Source organism: Coturnix japonica, chromosome 1, assembly GCF_001577835.2.
Source record: "Coturnix japonica isolate 7356 chromosome 1, Coturnix japonica 2.1, whole genome shotgun sequence".
NCBI classification, from domain to species: Eukaryota; Metazoa; Chordata; class Aves; order Galliformes; family Phasianidae; genus Coturnix; species Coturnix japonica.
The window spans coordinates 139,027,820-139,048,107 of NC_029516.1; the positions used below are offsets into that span (position 1 = coordinate 139,027,820).

General features: G+C 39.9%; 1 protein-coding gene across 2 annotated transcripts in view; it reads right to left on the minus strand.

The window, feature by feature from the left end:
- The window catches only part of UCHL3 (ubiquitin C-terminal hydrolase L3), a 38,307-nt gene extending 19,686 nt beyond the window's left edge, over positions 1–18,621 (minus strand). The window contains exons 1-6 of one of the 2 annotated variants that reach the window (XM_015851628.2): positions 18,494–18,621; positions 18,351–18,362; positions 12,342–12,470; positions 10,347–10,503; positions 9,897–9,982; positions 8,951–8,998 (exon numbers count right to left, since the gene is read on the minus strand). In XM_015851628.2, the coding sequence (XP_015707114.1) occupies positions 8,951–8,998; positions 9,897–9,982; positions 10,347–10,503; positions 12,342–12,470; positions 18,351–18,362; positions 18,494–18,535 (474 nt within the window). In that variant the 5' untranslated portion in view covers positions 18,536–18,621. Of the gene's footprint in view, positions 1–8,950; positions 8,999–9,896; positions 9,983–10,346; positions 10,504–12,341; positions 12,471–18,106; positions 18,253–18,350; positions 18,363–18,493 lie in introns of those variants that run through there. The other variant, XM_015851629.2, reaches the window with a different exon arrangement.
- Between the last annotated feature and the right edge of the window lie 1,667 nt (positions 18,622–20,288).

Here is a 20,288-nt window from a genome sequence, read left to right on the forward strand (position 1 = left end):
TAGTCCTTTAGCCTATGCCCCTTCCTCTCTCAGCCTCTAAGGAGGGATCCTTGTCTGTCAACTGATAAACTATGCTGGGACCAGGGTTTTCTTCTTTCCTTCATTCTGAGGTACCACCACTGTGTGGAAGAAAATGCTAGTTGAGCTGGGACAGAGATCAAAGGAGGTCTGACCATATATAATCATCACTGGAAACTTTAGAAATAGGAGGAGATAAAATACTGTTAGTTCTGGTCTTTGTTTCCAGAATTAGTCATATGCACAGCCCTGGGATCAGAAGCCCTGTTACATGTTCTGCATGTGCTCAGTTGTGTTGATCTATAAGCACACAACAATTCTGCCCAATAAACTGCTTGTAGCCATATTACATGGTACACGCACAGTAAGTCCTGTAGTAGAGATGGAGGAATGTTGAGAAGACACTAAAAAAAAAAAAAAAAAAAGCAACTTTCCCAGCCAAAAGGGCAATGTAAGAGTTATCTTAGCTTTAAGATTATATTCAGAAATTATATTTCATATCTATCATTTTTCCACAACCTTTTGAGGCCTTCTTTGCTTTACTAAAGTAATTACTCAAGATTGGATTAAACACCGTATATGAAAGAGTCTGTATTGCAGAACAATGTGCGATGCATGTTTTTCTTCTTTAGAAGTCATGGGTCTCTATTTTTTCATATCCAAATTAAATCTACACATTACACAATCTGAAAAGATCCTCTTTCTCTTTCTTCCTTCACTTCTTCACAGCTTCATTAAGCCTGTTTTGGTGGTACTCCTGAAGGTGATTGATTTCCTTCCAGCTTTTTTAAAAACCACATCCAGAACACTGAAAACAAGCCTGTCAAAAGTATTCCAGAGGTAGGCGCTCATCTACCCCTGAGTGGATCGTGAGCTCATGTCCAACAGCACACCAGCAGAATTCACACAAGCAGGAGACATTTTGAAAACCTCAAAAGCAGGAAAAGCCTTTTTTCCTAACTGAAACTTCATTATATACAACACAGTCCTGCACAACATACAAACTGCCTGGAAATCAAGGTTGATGATGCTCAACGTTCATGGATCTATTATCGGCATTTATATGTATTCAAAGTGTGACTAGTTTTCAAACTAAATTGGACTATACTTGCCAGCTCAACAGCTTCTGCACCAGTACGTTTAATGAGTGTTTCTGCAACTAACAAGAAGAAAATCTTCACAGTATCCTTTATGTCAATTCAATAAGGGATTAAGACGGACAGTATTCCAAGAGTACTACTTATCTATACATACGGATAATGACATAGCTTAAATACAAGCAAAAATGCTGAGATCAGAGCACCCAAAAAGCCTTTCCAAAATTAGTTATAATTTATCTGAGTCTCAATATCTACGTTTAAATTCTATGGCCTATGTTAGGCAAAAGTCAAGCTAGATTATCACAATGGTGACTTCTGTGATCAAAAATTAGTTTAAAAAAAATCCAAATTTTGGGGAGCTCTGCAAAATCCTGATTAACTACCTTTTTTAAACAGCTTTTACTCTGAAGATTTTTTTTTTTTTAAATCAACTGAATGGCACTGTTACGCTCAAGTAAGTATTTTTAGTGTCCTTCCTTGAGGAAAGGAGCTTGATGCCACATAATTTGCCTGAGTGATTTTAGCCTACCAACTAGCTCCAGCTGTATGAGTGAAGTGGTAACTGTCTGAAAGATGGTAAGTTCATTCTGCTTTTTTTTCCCCCTGGTTTAGTGATTGGATAAAGAGAGCCAAAGCAATTTCTCTGCTGCCTGAGAAAAAAGCTCAAGTGTGAACTCAACCACCACCTGTCATAAGGAGCTTGCAAAGTGCTAGTGAGCAAGCAAGCCAAGAACTTGCTACTTACTCCCTCTGACACACATAGTGCAGGAACAGCACCAGAATGTTATGGATTGGAGAGATGTGAGATGTAAAACAGTAGAAACACACTGTTACTTTCACCTGTTTCTCATATACTTGCTATTTGAATCCACAAGCTAATTTATGGGTGCGAATATCCTCTATAGTTTTACTTAATCCTAAGAAGCAGAGTTCCTCTGTGCAAATTTCACAGTTAAGCATAAGACTCAGAATAACATTTCAGAACAATACCGTATTAATAACTTATTAGCTATTTGCTCAGAAGAGTACAGGAATCAGATTGATGCAAGTCTCCAACACTGACACACAAGTCATACAGAGTAATGCCATGAGTCAAAGACTAACCAAATATAATTGCCAAAATCTTTTCACACCACTTTAGGATGCTTATTTTTACACTTCTTGCTGTGTAAGCTGAAAACAGAAAAAGCTGCAGGCAGCATCGTTGCCTTTACAGAAGGATTATGTCTTTGTTCTGAAATGCTAGGATAGACAAAAAGTCATCTTAGAAGTAGCTGTATAATTGTTTTTACATTCTCCAGAGATGCAAGTGTTTCTTTACAAGACTGTATGGATTATTCAGAAGAAACACTGAGGAATATGGACTATTTAAAAATAAAAATAATAATAATAAAAAAAATCAGTCCCACATGTTCTTGGCAGCAGTGAAAAGGAAGCTCCTTTATATTTCTGCTCTATCAATAAATTCTAATCCCACAGGGAGCCAGGGATCTCTGAAAGTTCAAGTTTTACAGCAGTTGAGAACTGAGTGCCTTGACTCCACTTAGCTCTTGCCAACATTAACGACTGTTAACTGTGATCAAAGTCTAACTTAGAGCATTCCAAGCAAGATTATAGTTTTCAGGACACACTAAACAAGTTTACAGACTACAGTTGGCAGTTATGGTTCAAGTTAAGGAAGAAGTCAAGCTGGGGTAGCTTTTTGAGAGGCTGCCAATTTCAATTCATGTGAAAAACATTCTTGATCATACTTATGAATGCTGGTGGGCAGAACTATTTCAGTTCTTGGTGAACATCTGAGTCCAGTTCTTAATTCTGACAGCCAGACACCAATATTGTTTTTCAAAAGTTAAGGGCTTTTTTCATAGCAGTCCAATGAGGTACGAAAATGCTGCTTTCATTGGAGGTGGCAGCTCACACACACCACCTCAGTCTTCTCATTTCAGAGCCTCATGTAGCCACATAGACAGTTCTGGTAGCCATAGCTGTCAGTTGATAAATATATGTACACAGCATATGAAAAATAACAAACAGGAGACGTTACAGAATCAAAGGCAGTGTGTTCTGTCTCCTAGGGATAGTTGGTATATTTTATATTCCAGTTCTGCTTTCTTCTCTCTTACATAATAACTAGTAACTGAAACACCATACATAAAACTTCATTTACTTGGACAGCTTCAATATCCTCTAAGGAAGAAGAAAAAACAACAGCAGTCCTAGGGGCTCCTAATTTTCTCCTAAGAATTTAGACCACTGAAACCAGAGGCTTATTCTCCAACCAGTATCAAATACATCGGCATTTCAAGTGGCCATTAAACATATCAACTTGCATTTATTTGTTTGCTCAAAATATTATTCTAGGCTACGCTGGAATAACATTTAAAGAAGTAAACTTTCTAAAGGCTACAAATCACATGCTGCTAAGTACTAATGCACTGACCATGCTAAAATCTTCCCTGTCCAAAAAAACATTCATTCTTAAACACAGCAAGTGTTTCTATATGCCACAAATAGCACAGTACACACAAAGATGTTTGCTCTATCATTTGAATTTTAAAACAAAAAGGGATAAGGGAAGCCACATGTGAGCATTCAGCAATACCTTGATTTTGCTCAGACAGGTCATCAGTTACGTAACACTACAGCTATTTCAGTATTTGCTGCCTATGTCAGCAAAAGCTGATGCAAGTCCAGCTTGCTAGGCCCCATGAGTTTGCTTCTAACACTTCTCTGACACCATTAGCTCCTACAAGACCATAGAACAAGCCGTTTCATGAAGCTGACGGAAGACAGTTGCATTTTGTTTTTGTTTTCTGAAGGTAACCTGATAATCCAGAATGATTTCAAACTGCCAAGGACACACAGCTGGCCAAAACTTCATATACTATTACCTATTTGGGATTTGAACAAGACTTAAGCATGTCAAAACATTCAGAAAAGCAGAAGATAAATACAGACCACACTCTAAATTTTATTCATTGGCCAAAGGCCAGTCAGACTTCTTTTAAAAGTATTTCATATGCTATAGCTTGCCTTTTTCTGCACTGTAGAACTGCACCGCAGTTGATTGCAAAGTAGTTGATATAGATGTCAGTAACACGAGTAGAACGTTTTGTTCTTTTACTCACATTATTACAGCCAAATATTAAGAAGGTAATTTATTTAAAGTATCACTACAGATATTATTTTCTAGCTAGAACAGCTTTACAAAAGTTATCATAGCAAATGATCCTGATCTGTGTATATTGTTACTTTTTCATAGTTTCATAGTTTCATAGTTTCGTGCCCTTAGATTATGCTGTAACTTCTTCATTAATGATCACTGTCGATCAGATGGCTCACATGGATGCCCTGGCATCCACGGGTTGTATTCTTTCTATTGTTTTTGAATAACTGTTATAAGAGGGTATTGGAAGTGTTAAGATTTGTGGTAGCTCAGCATGTCAGCAGTTTCTGAACTGCTGAAGAGGGCACTGCAAGAGCAAATGATCACTGTGGTAATTTTCAACCCAAACCATTCTATGATTCTATGATCTTTTCCATCATCTTCAGACATTCGAGGTACTATAAACAGAAGTATGTGCCCAAACCAAAACATTAAGAATAAGCAAAGACTACACATCAACAAAAAGGTCTTGAATAGTTGACAGCTGTATTGGTGTCATCAACAGCTGCCTTTTAGGAGAGAGAGAGAGAGAGGCAAAGGATTTATAAAAAATAGCAAACTGGAAAATAATGAAAGTTTTCCTTTTTGTTCCCAAGAGCACGGTTGTCATCTCTGGCAAAAGAATCAACAAAAGAAACAGATAAAAAAACACCTACAACTTCTGCTTAAAGCTGAACCTGGAAACCCGCCATAGGCCACTGGATCTGTCCAGCTTTATCCAAAGCATTTAGACCCTTTTTAGGCACCTTCAGATATGAAACAGCAGACACTTGAGAAGGACTAAGTTCCAGCAGCAGAAATGCCAAGAGAAAGAACGTTATAACAGTTTTACATTAATTGACCTATTTCAGATCAGCAATGGAACACATGACAAGAATCAAATCACCCTTAAAATCCCTAGGATCAACACCATGCTTCTCCAGCAGAATTATTCACAGATTTTCCTGTTTGCAACTCTCAAATCATTTTAAACAGCCCTATCTAATTTAATCAGAGAAATATCTGTATCACTGTTTTATCTATTTATTTCTTCCAGCGTAGAAAAGAAGTAAAATCATGGAGTCAAAAAATCCAATAGCATTAACACAAAACTTGAATCAAATCTGGTCCAAACATGGCCATTTGCTTAGCAATACTTCATCTAAACAGATCACACACTAGTGACAAATGCCAGAAGTGAAAGGAACATCTCTTCTCTGTCTTACAGCAACCACTTGTTGAACCCAGCAGTTCACTAACATCAAAATTACACAGTTATTACCCTATCAAATACCTATTTTTCTTCTCTCCTCTTTCATCCCCCTCACACAGAACTTTTCTGTAAAACACAGAAACTATAATGTAGGTCTGATTGCCAGCTGTTCGAGACCAGAAATAAATCCTACAACCTACAGACAAGAAAAATGAACAAATGAAATATGTAGACACTGGAAAGGTAGAATTGCTTTGCTCATACTACTTCTTTTATTTCTAAGTTGACCTGCCTTCTTTGCAGGTATGAAATACCCACATACATGGAACTGAAACAAGAGCAGAATATCTGATAGCAAAGTGTAAAAAATAAAAAGTCACTGAGATTAAGAAAAAAAAGCAACAAACTCATTCCTTATTTAGCAAGACTGTCAAGAGAAATCAACAATTAGAGACTTCATTGCGCAGCATTAAAGGCAGAATTCTAAACACCTCAGAAATCAGAAAAGAATATCATCACAGGAGAACCCAACAATATGCTATTTTTGTCTCTTCTACAACTGAAGATTACAGAAAATTTCCTGTTTTCTTTTTTTTTTTTCTCCTCAAGATAATGATCAGTGGTGTGGCAGTCTGTTTTGCAAGAGAGAGAAGAACAGCGCCTTGAAAGCAGTAGCAGTCTTTTAACCAAATCAGCAAATCTGACTGCCGTACTTCACATTTTGGGAAGTGATTCTATTCACTGCTGAGTTTAAGCAAGGTCCACAGAAGAATTTGAGTTGACAGCAGAATGCAACACCTATCTGAAGCACAGAACTACTTGCAGAGCAGGTTGCTCTTAAGAACTACACAAGCCAAGTTATTCGATTAAGTTATTCATGTTGAAATAGTAAGCCAGCTCACTCTCTTAATTCTGTATGACACCTGGAAAGGACTTTTTGTTTGCAATGACTGTTATGCAACTACATAAGCCATTTTATTCAAGGAGAGATTTGCATGAAAAACATCTTTGCTATTAAGTAGTGGGAATTGTGGAACAGAACCCAAGATATTTAGGAAGGAAAACATTTTCTTTTCCAGTGCTCTGTAAGGAGGTTTAAATTCCCAGGAAAACAATCCTAGTAATAACAGATACGAAGGAGGAATGAGATTCTCTTCTTTCTTCATCCAAGAGTGTGAGAAACTTACCCTGCGTGACAGGTCAACATCCTTTCATGACCTGCAGATGTTAACTTCAGTATCTACAAGAGCATGCTGTGTTGGGGTACTAAGTTGTCTTTGTAAAGATTTATGAGTGCATACAGTAGTTCTGAATAGATGGAGTGTTCTAGAATAGCTGAGTTAGGCCTGTAGGTTAAGAGTTAGTGGGCAGGGGGGTTTAGGTAGGTGTGTGTACAGGTTCTCTCGCGTGCATCAGGTTTTGCATAGCGGGTGTATGTGTCTGCGTGGGATTTAGGATGGTATATAAGGAGTGTGACGTAGCAATAAAACTGAGAGAAGACATCATGGCATCCATGCTTGTGTCTCTCCCCCGGACAGTCAAGGTCCCGGGATAAGTCGGGTTAATTGGCGGATACATCACATGCTGTTCATCAATCCCTACATCATTACACGAAACAGCAACAGTTAAAGCGTTCCATTGAAGGGAACAGACTATAAGATTAACTCATGCTCAACCTTACATTACATCTGTCCGTATATTCACATTTCACATATTTTGCTTTGCTTATAAAGAACTGTACTTGAAAGCAAAGCAATTCCTTCACTTGTGTGACTTCAACCAGGAAACCAATTAATTTGTGGAAGGCTAAGAAATTAACTGTCCCTTATTAGTGGATTCTATTATTACTTAGAAGCTTCTTGAATCCTTATAAAGACACTCAGGAATTATATAGCTCTTTCATCCTCTTTTCCACTCACTCCATAGTTTCTGTAAAAGTACACAAAGTATTCCCTGGATCAATATTACAGTACACCAAAGCAACTAAATATGATTTAGTTTCACAAGTGTCTAAGTAAAAAAATCAGTCTTTAGCAATGTGTAGAATAACCTCCGTAACTCCCCCCCTTACTGAGATCACCAAGAATACCTGCAAAAGGACTATTTGAAGAGACCAGATTATTCAAAGTCTCTCATTTAGAAGACGAAGAGAAATCTGAAGTTGTACAAACATCTTATTGTATTGCAGAACCCTCCCTGACTGATGTAGAGAAAGTTCAGAAGAGTTTAAAAAAAAAAAAAAAGATGATGAGGGGAAGCAGAAAGGTCTGCTTTGCTTTTTACTGCAGTGTGTAGGAGATAGACCACAAGCCATAAGAAGAAACAAAGCTTCACCCACTGCACTTCAAGAAAAGAAAAAAGGAAGCAGATGAGCCACTGAAGCCACAGACATACAAAGCAGTGCTACCAACAACCTAATCAATTTTTCTGCTGTGTAACAGATACTGAAATCTGAATTAGAAAGATGGAGAACTGCCTTAGTATGAACAGAGACAGAGAATGCTGAATGTTAAACCAGCATATGCCTTCTCTGTCTGACAGAGATGTTCTGCTTTTGAGCCTGAAAACAAACCAACTGCTGCGAGAACTTCAATAAACTCTTCCCTCTCTCCCAAAAAAAGAATCAAAAACAAACAAAAAGCCAAACAGAAAACACCACATACACTCCTTCACAAAACTTCATCAAGGTCAGTTTTTTTACTCAGTATCAATCTCACAGCTCAGTGAAAATAAATGTGTTACACAGATCCTTCCAAAACTCACTTAATTTTTGAGGCTCTGTTCCTATATTTGATGAAGTACGGCAAAGTATAACATGGAGCATATACAGCTCCCTGACAGCTAAAATCAGAATGGTTTTAATCATACATAAAGGAGCATTGTGCAGAACTGATCAAGCAGCAAAGTAAATATCTTTGTTCCAAAACACAGATCGTTTTTTCTTTGTTGGTTTATTTTATGGCTCGATCTTTTGGAATAAAAAGTTTATGAATCTATTAGTGTATGTATCTATTAGTGAAAATCAGTATATGTATCTATTAGTGAAAATTCACCTAAAGTAATATCTGTTCACAAACAATGTGAGTTCTGTAGTATTTCTTTTACTGAACTAAAACATTTCAAACTCTTACACAACGTTCATTTAATTTGTATGGCTACTGTGGATTATACATCACAATGTCCTAATCCCAGCCTTCATTAAAGCACAATTTCTTTTTTCTTTTACAGTGAAATAAACATTGAAGACATCATCTATATTATAGAAAGGCCTTACAAAGCCTGTAAAGCTTCATGTGCATTTGTTTTCTCCACAACAGTATTTCATTTCATGCCCTAATTGTTGACTGATGCAATTCTGCAAACTAAGCAATAATCTCAGTTTCCCAATAAATCTTGTTTTAAACTCTATCATATTCCACTCAAAGTAGTTATTAACAAATGCGTTAAAAAAAGAAAACAAGACGAAATGAATACCTCAGTCTGACCTTCATGGGCACTGGATTCATGAGTGACACGAATTGCCTAAAATTAAAGTACATTTCAATCAGATTTTAAATAAAGTGCTTAAATTACTTCAAGAATCAATGTATACTCTTCTTTTTAATCAAATGCCACAGCTTTAAGTTCGTTTGTTCAGTGCTTATAACAGGCAGGTAAAGAAATTAGACAACAGACAATCTCCACTTCCAAGGAGAAATTTCATCAGATTCAATTCAACTCAAATACCTGACAGTTTGTAATTACCCTTTAACACACAGAAAAGAGTGGTTAAGAATCAGTTGCTGGCTTAAGTAAGCACATGGCTCAGGTAGAAGCTGAAATTGGACATCTTGTGTCCAGCACTTCTGCGGAACATTCCATCAAATCTCTACCATTCCTGCTTGTTAGTACTTCCCTCAGTCATATTTAACATCCTTGTTCCCAAGAGCATCTCAATAAGGTTGAATTGAACTCATGATTTGGAAATCGTTAGGTTATTCATTTTGACAGGCAATCATTACCATCACGAGCAACAGCACTGTTCTGACTTTCCATCAGCAGACAGATCTTCCATCACATCCTCTGAATCAGCACTAATAATGATCAAACTAACCACACTATCAGCTCACTCATCTAATTGTCAGGAATTATGAGGGAAGAGAGATTACATTTCAGTTGAACTGGTTCCTTGGGTGCAACAGCTAAAGGCATAAAAGGAAGTAGGAGGCAGGACTGTCCTTTCAGTCCACTCTGCTGGCAGGTAGAAATACTTCAAACTACCAAAGCAGGTATTTTTGCAGCAACTATCTGATCATGAGCTCACACAAACTCTGACTGTTTAAGCAATTCACTGGATCAAGCACCAGGGACAGTACTTGCACATGCAAATAATTCTTAAATTGCTTAAAAAGAAAAAAAAAAAAAAAAGAAAGATACTAACTTCGTAAGTTTCTAGATATTTGGCCCTTTCTTCAGGAGTCATAGATAAAGAATCTTCTAGGAACTTCTTCAGTGATGAATTGGTTTCTTAAATATAAAAAAAGACATACATTAACATACTTTGTATCATGCTTTAGCTCCTACATCATCAAATCTTACATATTGCTTAAATGCAACAAAAGATTTAAAGATACAATTACACTTACAACACAAACGCCTACTGCAAGAGGAACTGCTACCTGCTGCAGATTGAAATGTTTTGAGTGCTCTACACTTGAATTAGTGTGAAAAACTGGTTTTATAATTATAGGCAGAAGCGCCCTTTCAGCAGAGATGCACAGAGAAAATAGTACACAACACATCAGTCCCTCAATACCTTCCCCAGTAGTAAAAGAAAGAAAAAACAAACAGTAATATTACAAAAACAAGCAAGTAACCAAATAATGCTTACCAAAGTTCATTTTCTCTCTGTTGTTGGCAATAGCATGAATTAGCCCAATTGTCCCACAAGCATTGCTGATGGTTTGCTTCATGAAATACACTGATGATTTGACATCTTGCCCCTTAGCTTTTATCCTCTCTTCTTCTTCTGTTCTGAAGGTCTCATACTAGGATGAAAGTTTTAGAATTTTCACAAACCATATAGATACTGGTTATATTATCCAAGCAAAACGACTTTGCATAAGTAACAGATGCCTCATAAAACCAAAACCCATCTTGCAACTCTTAACAGAGGTGGTAAAACCAGCTTACATAGACTTGCTCAACTGAAAAGCTCAGCATCACATCTATATCAGGAAAAGAAATAAAGAAGTAACAGTTAAACGACCACTTTGAAATGCGTGTTGTCTAACAGCATTTCAAGAATGTTCAAAGTATTTTCTTGATCCGAGCACCTGCCATCATCTCTTTTATACCAACAACATGTTCTTAAGGATAGAGGTCTCAAAAGCATCATCAAGCAAACTGTAATACTTCAGATGTTTAACCAGTATGATGCATTCTTACAAATTCCATCTTTATATATTGCATTTTTTTTTCCAGGAATGTTAAGTAAGATTCATATAATGCTCAGAACTTTAAAATGGCTCTTTAAAAGCCATGATCATAAGGTAAACATTTATTTTTCTGTAGTAATAAAGACAATTTAGTTTGATTCGACAATCTCAAATACTACTGTAAAGCTCATCATCGATTAAGAGTGAGCAAAGAAAATCTGTTATGTTGTACAGTGGGTTTTTTCCCTCCCAAGATGCCACCTCAAATAGAAAAGGATGATTTTAAAAAGACAACAAACTCAGTGTAAATATGATAGAAGATGCTGCTACTTCCTCCTTTTGCTTAGACCATCTGCAGGCACAAAATACTGACACAGATGGACTTTTTACGTAATTACGATGTCTGTGAAGTTTGAATGTTGAACAGAGTGAGGAACGTATGAAAATTTTCTCAGTCAGTAACAGACAAATTTTTCCAGCATTAGGGCTGCACACTGCAGCTTATCTCAATGTTCTGAATGCTCTAAGTAATAGAAAGTGCATTCAGAATATGCTGGGAATACTAAAAATACAAAAGTTTTAAGCAAGGATTGACCCAGATCGTCTCAAGAGTTTGCTTCCAGCACGGGCTATCCCTTGATACACATTCACTGGAACAGGCTCTAAATGCCCAATGCTCACACTAATTCACACTGTCTACAACCTACAATGCAGACTAAGTCATTAATCTTTAACCTAGACAATAACCCTAAGATTATCTGTATGCTGACAAGGGTATCCAGCCCTAAAAGCAAACTGATATATACTGAGGGGAAAAGGATGGGTGGGAGTAAGCAGCAAATATATCTATACTCTTCCACCTTAAAATAGAACCCAACTGTCCAAGAAATAAAAGCCATACTGGAACTGATGACTGAACTGAAGATGACTGAAGTTATGTCAGTGAAGAAAACAAAAACTCAAGGAATACTTGCAACTGATAATGTTCCACACTTCACCTCTTACTTTGCTCCTCCTATTGAGTCTTTCTGCTAAAAGTAGCAGAACTGTGCCTTTTCAGAGTGTACTTTCAAATTCTGAATTTTCTGCAAGAGAAAACTACATAAAGTTTCTCTCTTTCCCCACTTCGATTAAAACACTTGAAAATAAACTAGAAACGTGCACATAAGGCTATCAAAAGAAAGTTATGAAAGAAGCATCCTGTTGTTTGTTTCTAATCAAGAAGTCTCTGAATAATGTTTCAGGCTCATTTTGATTCTGACACCAAGGCACACGGTTCACATAACAGTCTGGGCTAGAAGGAAACTTAAAAATCGTCTAGATCCAACCTCCCTGCCATGGCCAGGGCTATCCTCCGCTAAATCAGGTTGCTCAAACCCCAACCCAACAGATCATTCCCATTTTGCTTACAACAAAAGTGATCATCTCATTATTAAATAAACATTTACCTTCTCTGTTATTGGAAAGAGAAGAAGCACTGCACATACAGGTCTTGGCACCATGCTAAGCAGTTCTGGTTCCATACCATAGACATCTACAAATTGCCAGTCAGGATGTATACCTAACTGTTTGAGAAACTGGAAAAGAAGACACAGAGTAATACTAAGTGACTAGTCGAACATACATAAGCATAATTAAGCATTTACAATGCAAAATACAATGCATCACCATGAACTTTCCAAAATCTTAGAATTAAAAAAAAAATTAAATCGTGCTAAATCAGGCTGAATAGTGCTGATAAAGACACACAAAATCCCCATGTTTTACATGTCATTTATAAAGCTTAAAAAGCTTTATGAAACGGAAGCAGCAAGTACTATTTTACTAAGGCATTAAACCCATTCTGAAAGTTGTTTTTTGGTTTTGGGATTTTTTTTTGGTCACTTTATTCACTTTAACTGGAAACCATAGGTCAGAGCATAAACAAAGAAACTCATGATGTTACTTCACACCATGAATACTTCAGAATATCTGATGCCAGCTCCCTATATTGAAGGTGTTGGGCTTCAGTAATTTGAAATTGGGATTGTTGATGGTCTTATGAACAGAGAAAAGTACACACTTTTTCCTAGGTGTACATTTCCAAACACCTTTTTTCATTCCGGGTTTGAATCCCCCCTGTGGCGCAAGTGGTAGAAGTGCCGCTCTGCTTCACAGGAGGCTCAAATCCTGGGGGTTGGACTCGATGATCTCTAAGGTCCTGTCCAAATTGCACGAGACTGTGATACGGTAATACTTCAAAATAGATAAAGTAATAATCACAGCTCTTCAAGTAATTCTCTGTTGCTTCTTTAGTACTTCTGAAAGGAGTTTAAGTCAAAAGCTTTTCTGTCATCTCTCCTATGCTACAGCTAGGTACCAAAACACAAGAAGTGATTCTGGATCTGTTACCTAACACACTGCTACTGAAGAAGGAAAGAACAACTATAACATCTATTAAACTTGGACAACCATAACCTAAAACCCAAGCGCTTGAATTTTTTAACAGATATTCTCTATTTATTAAGGAAAGCTTTGTGTAGAACCACAAATGTTCAGGAGGCCATCTGGTCCAACTCCCCTGTTTCAGCAGGGACAGGGAAAGCAGGTTGCTCTGCACCACATTCTTGCAGCTTTTGAAGAACTTCAAAGGTAGAGACCCCATAGCTGCTCTGGGCAGCCCGAGCCAGTGCTCCATCACCCACACAGCATGGAAGTACTTCCAGGTGTTCAAAAGGAAACCCTCATGCTCCAGCTCATGAAGGGAACGATTCCTTTAAAAACTTAATCATACTTCCCACCAAACACTACTTGAGGAAATCTATTTGTCAACACACCTGTAGAGAAGATGTTTAAGAAGCCTGAGAGGAGCAAATCCAAGTCATACAACCATACAATGGCCTGGGTTGAAAAGGACCACAATGATCATTCAGTTTCAACCCCCTGCTATGTGCAGGGTCACCAACCACCAGACCAGGCTGCCCAGAGCCACATCCACCCTGGCTTTGAATGCCTACATGGCTGGGGCATTCACAACCTCCTTGGGCAACCTGTTCCAGTGTGTCACCACCCTCTGAGTGCCCAATCAACCTCTGAAGTGCTTTATTCTTCTTTAACCAACAACTCCCCATTTAGAGCTGCCACAATACAGTCTTACTGAAACAACAGATGCCCACTATAATATGCTTACTTGGGAAGTTCACCATCTACTGCAAGTTCTTTACTATCCTCAAACATTATTTCAGGACTTCACAATTAAACTCAAGGAATATGGCTCAATTACAATAACATTTTAAAATTTTATTATTTGAATCTTGTCATGAAAAAAGATCAATTTGATTTAAAATCTGATATACCCAGAAAACTCTTCTCACAGTTCTGTTTCTTCAGTATGTTTTAAAAAAGCTGTGCTCACAGTTAGAGCTCCTTGTCTTCACAATAAAAGTTACCTATTTCCAATGCAATCCACCAAGCAGTTTTGAATCTTTGTACTCATTATGACCAGGCATCGCTGTGCCTTTGAACCAGGACCAGATCAACATATAGACAGCAATTCAACGTGTAACACAGTAATCCGAACTAGGTAGCTGACTGGGTTTTCTTCTGAAACCATTCTTAGCGACCAAAAGCTTCAGAAGGCTCTGAGGCTGAGTCCTGAGGCGGAGCTATCAGGTCAGTGAATCACAAGAATCACATTATGCTGGGAAAAACACATAGAAAGTTTCTGCACATCACAAGCACCTTCATTCCAACACTAGCTCACTTGTGAGGACCTCCACCATCAATGCACTTCAGGAACTGCAGGTGCTGCTCTTCCAGAGATTTCAGTCAGCATGGTTTTCATTTGGAAAAGCTTGCACGATAGAGTTACAAACACACTTCATAAAAGAGAAGACCCTGTAGGAAAAGTAAAGCTCATTTCCTAAGATAATTAACTAATCTCTGTGTTTGTGCCTTTGTGTATTTGTGCCCTTGAGAAACGTTGTCCCTGACTGGACAGAGAATGGCTGCATCCAGTTTCTGTCACTCATTCTGTGTTTTGTGATCTTTAACTCCCACAAGAAGTCACAGGCATCAAGAAAGTCCACAGACTAGACTTCTTCTTGTAGCTTACTCTCACTGCATTAAAGGATTAAAAATAGGACCAAAGGCCTGACAACTATACTGAAAGGTAATTAAAACATGGAAAATAAGCCCTATTTGCTCTGTAGTCAAACTTGCATACCTTAATTGCACTACCTGAAGCTGCTGCTTGAGCTTCATGATCAGCTGCAGTCAATCAGCAGTATCTACCTGTAACAAAGGCATGAGTTGGTGGCACTGTACCTTGCCTAGGAAGCAAGAATGCTTCTCAGAACATGGGAGAACAAGAAAGACAAATTAATCAACCAATATTACTTATCTGTTTATCTACACTTATGAAAGTGATCGTGCACTGCAGGCCTGACTGAATTGGAGAAATGAGCTTACATCTGATCTTTTCACTCCCAATGTTTATAAGCAGTCTAGCTTGGTTTTGGTGGTAGAAGAAACTGAAAAGATGATATGACAGAGACATACAGATACTGTTTAATAAGTAGTGGGCAAACAAAGCCACTTTCTTTCATTCCCTTCAGCAGAAGTTTCGGTGAACAAAGGCAGCACAAGTCACTTGCAGCCCTGAGTTTTCCTAACGTCACTGTTCACAAACTGGAGCTTTGCAAACACTGAATGATCAACTCTTTCTACATTGAAGTTGGACTGATTTTGTAATCTATTCCATCAGACTGCTGAAGTGGAGGAAAAAGAGAATATTGTGACAAATCAGCACTGCAGTATGTATTTACTACAACACACTCAACCTTACCCAGATGGCCAAGAAGCAATAGTTCCAGATACGTGCACAGACTGGGAGAAGAACTTATTGAAAGCAACCCCAAGGAAAAGAACGTAGGGTTTTTGGTGGCCAGCAAAGTGAGACAGGATTGTCCTCCTCTACTCTGATCTTGCGAGACCCCATCTAGATTACTGCATCCAAGTCTAGGGCCCCCAACACAGGAGGGGGTTCAACTTCTTTCAAGTTCTGATAGCAGTAAGACAAGGGGGAATGGTTCCAAACTAAATGAAGAAGATTTGGGCTCAATATTGGGCAGAAACTCTTACTCAGAGGGTAGTGAGGTACTGGCACAGCTGCCCAGAGAAGCTGTGGATGCCCAACCCCTGGAGGTGCTCAAGGCCAGGTTGGCTGGGGCCCTGGTCAGCCTGAGCTGGTGAGTGACAGCCCTGCCCATGGCAAGGAGGTCGAAAGCAGAGTATTCTTTAAGGTCTCTACTATACCAAGCAATTCTGTAAGATAGATGGCAGTATACTATGAATTAGTCACTGCTGTTGGAAATTTTTAAAGCTAAGAAAGATTATTTATATTTATCTTTACGAGCCAGTTTCCAGATCTTTACATAATTCCAATGTATTTGCGTAAAGAAGGGCTTACAAATGAAGAAGTTCTGATCACGATGCAACAGTTAAGAATCTACGCACGTTAAAAGTTGTGGAATTTTGTTTAAAAGTTCATTAACACACCTAACAACTGTATCATGAGCAGTATGTTCTAAGAACAATCTAATACTCAAGTAAAATAAATAAAATGACATTAAAAACCCAAAACACGCAAGTAAACGCAAGCAGGAAAAAAAACCCACAAAGAAGCAGATGGCTGAAGGTGTACAGAAGATGTGTGTATTAACTTATTTCTAGAGACACAAACAACAGCCGTAAGAAATATACCATATTATTTTCATCCTTCAGAATTCTATAATACATTGCAAAGTGACACACATCCAAAAAAACCCAAACAGACAGAATCTGTCCTTGCAATTAACAGGATTATTTCAAGTCATGTTCGTAACCTCATTTGAAGCAAGTTATTACTATTATTGTTTTAAACACAGGCAGGAAGTGAATAACTGGTGACTAACAGTCCTGTTGTTATACAGTTTACCAATATAAAAATAAGATTAAATAAAACAAAACCCATGGCTAATGGTGCTTAGTATATACTCTTTAATAGAGACCTTTTTTCTTTTTTCCCCAGTAAAAGATACACCTCAGTCTAAAATTCTAAGAAACTACAACTGCTGTTCAGTTAAGGCTGGAAAAACACATTAAGAGAGAAAATCTAACTTATCTAAAGATAAATACTAGCAAGAGAATCCTTGTGAAGCGAACTTCATATATCCATGATCCTCCACAGTGAACTGATATCATCTGTCATGGATGCAAAGCCTATGAGCAAAGGAGGCTTTGAGAAAAAGAACAATCTCTTTAATATTCTCGTAGGATTTTGTTCCATATAGCAGCAAGACAACTATACAGGATTTGGACAGAAGTTACTCGCTCTTCCTCCTTGATTCCTAATACACAGCTGATAAGACTTTATTCATACCATGATTAACTCACCGCAGCATCTGGAAGGTGAGAAAAAAGAACAGCAGAACGGCAATTTCTCTGGCTCTTGTAATTATTTTCCTCCAAACTGGAATTTAACCTCTGAATTTCAATATTTTTTTAAAATCTGAAGCAAAGAAATTAAAGATCACAGCAAGGGTTGCTAATTTTAACTCAAGGCTGGGATTAAAACTTCTTGAGTTGTTCCACAGCAGTAACAATATAAGAATCATAAAATCAGTTCTAAGAACGTCACCTTGCTGCTGGAAGCTTCATAATCTTTTGACTCAAACTCATCCACAGCAAAATCAATAAGCCTGCCAGGATCAACATCTGACCTCCTGTGCTTGATAAAGATATTCAGAATGATGGCTGAGCACAATTGCAGGGCCACATTAGGAGAGCTAGGAGATATGGTTTAGGGGTTTTCTGTAGGCATGGTAAAGGGAGGACGGTTGGACTAGATGATCTTATAGGTCCTTTCCAACCTTGTGATTCCATGATTCTATGATTCAGTCTTCACAAAAGACTGTAAGTGCTGGATAAACCAGGTTTCCTTTCTTAAGTGCGGCAAAACCAAGTGTAATTACACGAATATAGTCATGAGTAAGTGTAAATATTGTATATATATATATATATCATTTCTTATTATCAGTTAAAGAAGACTGCAACATGGCTACATAAGCAGATCCATACTAGCCCACAAAATCATCACGTGCATACCCCAAATTGCTATATAAATCCATAATGTTATAATAAGAAAAAAATAAGGCAAAACCCACCCTCAACACATCTACCCATCAGGGATTACCTTACGTTAACATCCCGACCACCTCCCTGCTGCACAACACATGTGTTCTCTGCTCCTTTACCAAGGGTCCTTACACCGCACCTCACACGCTTGGGGGCTTCCCAAGGAGGTTCCCGAAGGCCCGGCATCAGAAGGCGGCAGCCCTCCTCTCGCTGGAGAGGCAGGAGCCTCTGCCTCAAGAAAATGAAAGGCAACGTGCCTGAGCCGCAGGGGAACCGCGCTACCTCCGACAGAAGGCGCTTACCTGGTTGGTGACCTGAAAATAAAAGAAACAGAGAAGGGTTACGAGCACGGTGGAGCCTGAGAGCCGGCACCCACCCCCAGCCACCAGCATCCCCACGCCGTACTCTTCCCCCCCAGGCACGCCCTTCCCCCCGCACCACTCACGTCGGGGTTGGCTTCCAGCGGCAGCCAGCGATGCGGCTCCATGGCGGAGGGCAGCACGATGCTGACAGCGCCCGGCACCGCCTCGCCTCACCGCTGACCCGGGGCCGCGCCACCGAGCCCAGAGAAACCGGGGGGAGCCGCAAAGGAAAGCAACCCTGTCGCACCACCACGCACAGCTCACCCTCCCTGATAAACAACGGAGCGAGGCGTCCCGCAACCCGCTGAACGCCCTTCCCCGCGGATACTCCCGCACGACGACAAACGTTCCATTTCTCCTTAGCCGCCCCTCGGCTCCCCCGGCAATGGATTCTCCCAGCGGAACACAGGGTGGTGCCTCAGCCGCCCCGACCCGCCCCGCGCTCCCTCCTGCTGGAGCCTGCACAGCGAGCGGCAGCCACGGGGGGGCGCCTTAACGGCTCCCGTAACGGCGCGGCGTCCCACAGTCACGTCCCGCCCCGCAACCGCCCCCAGCCCCGAGGGCGCTCGGTGGCAGCGCTTGCCGTTGGAAAGTGATGTCTTTAAGGTCTCTGAACGTGTTCAAAGGAGGGCTATGAAGCTGGTGAGGTGTCTGGAGCACAGGCCTTACGAGGAGCGGCTGAGGGAGCTGGGATTGTTCAACCTGGAGAAGAGGAGGCTCAGGGGAGACCTTATTGCACTCTACAACTTCCTGAAGGGAGGTTGTAGTGAGCTGGGGGTTGGCCTCTTCTCTCGTGTAATCAGTGATAGAACTAGAGGGAATGGTTTTAAGCTGCGCCAGGGGAGATTCAGGCCGGACATTAGAAAGTATTACTTCTCAGAAAGGGTAGTCGGGCATTGGAATGCACTGCCCAGGGAGGTGGTGGAGTCACCGACCATGGGGGTGTTCAAGAAACGTTTGGATGTTGTGTTGAGGAATATGATTTAGCCGGGAATTATTGGTAATGGTTGGACTAGATGATCTTCTAGGTCTTTTCCAACCTTGATAATTCTGTGATTCCACAGTTCCGTGTTCATCAGCAGGGTGAAGCCGCGAGAATAGGGATGTGAAGTTAAAATTAACAGCGCTTAAGAAAACACTGTGGTAATTACAGAGGATGATGGGTCTAAAGGGTTCAAAAAGTTTTATGGTGCACTCACAGTAGTGGCAGAGTTGCTTCACTTAAGTAGCAAGCTGTTTTCCCTTCTAAAACTCTGAATCCCCTCAGATCTTCTTACCTCAGAAGCGTGTATTACCTGTGCGACCTGGTGTAGGGTACCTGCTTTGGCAGGGAGGTTGGACTCGATGATCTCTAGAGGTCCCTTCCAACCCCTACGATTCTGTGATATACGGTCACTTCTTGCCCCTTTTGGCTAAGATCAAGCAAAGCATAATACAGATAGATGGAGTGCTCGCAGCCAGTGAGAGGCAAGAGGCAGTAAGAAACAGAAGCAACCACACCAATGCCCCTTCAGTGTGTAAAAAGTTTATGAATGTGCGTTCATTGTATTGGGAAGGTGGATGTTGCTGAGGGGGGCTGTGCGGGAGCGGGGTCGAGCGGGCTGCCGGGTTTTGTAACCGCCCCTGCGGGGACGCGAGCACGTGTGAGCGCTTCGTCACCCGACCCAGATCGGGCGGGTTCGGGGCGGGGAGCGGAGGCGCCCGGCGCGGGAAGCGATGGCACCCAGCAATAGAGAGCGGTGGCGCCTGGCAACAGGTGAGCGCAGTCGCAGAGCTCTGACACGGCAGCCAATCAGAGGGACTAAGAGACTATAAAAGCAGGGAGCCAGCAGGTGGAGAGCGCGGGAGAAGTTATACTTACAAAAAGAAGTATCCAAA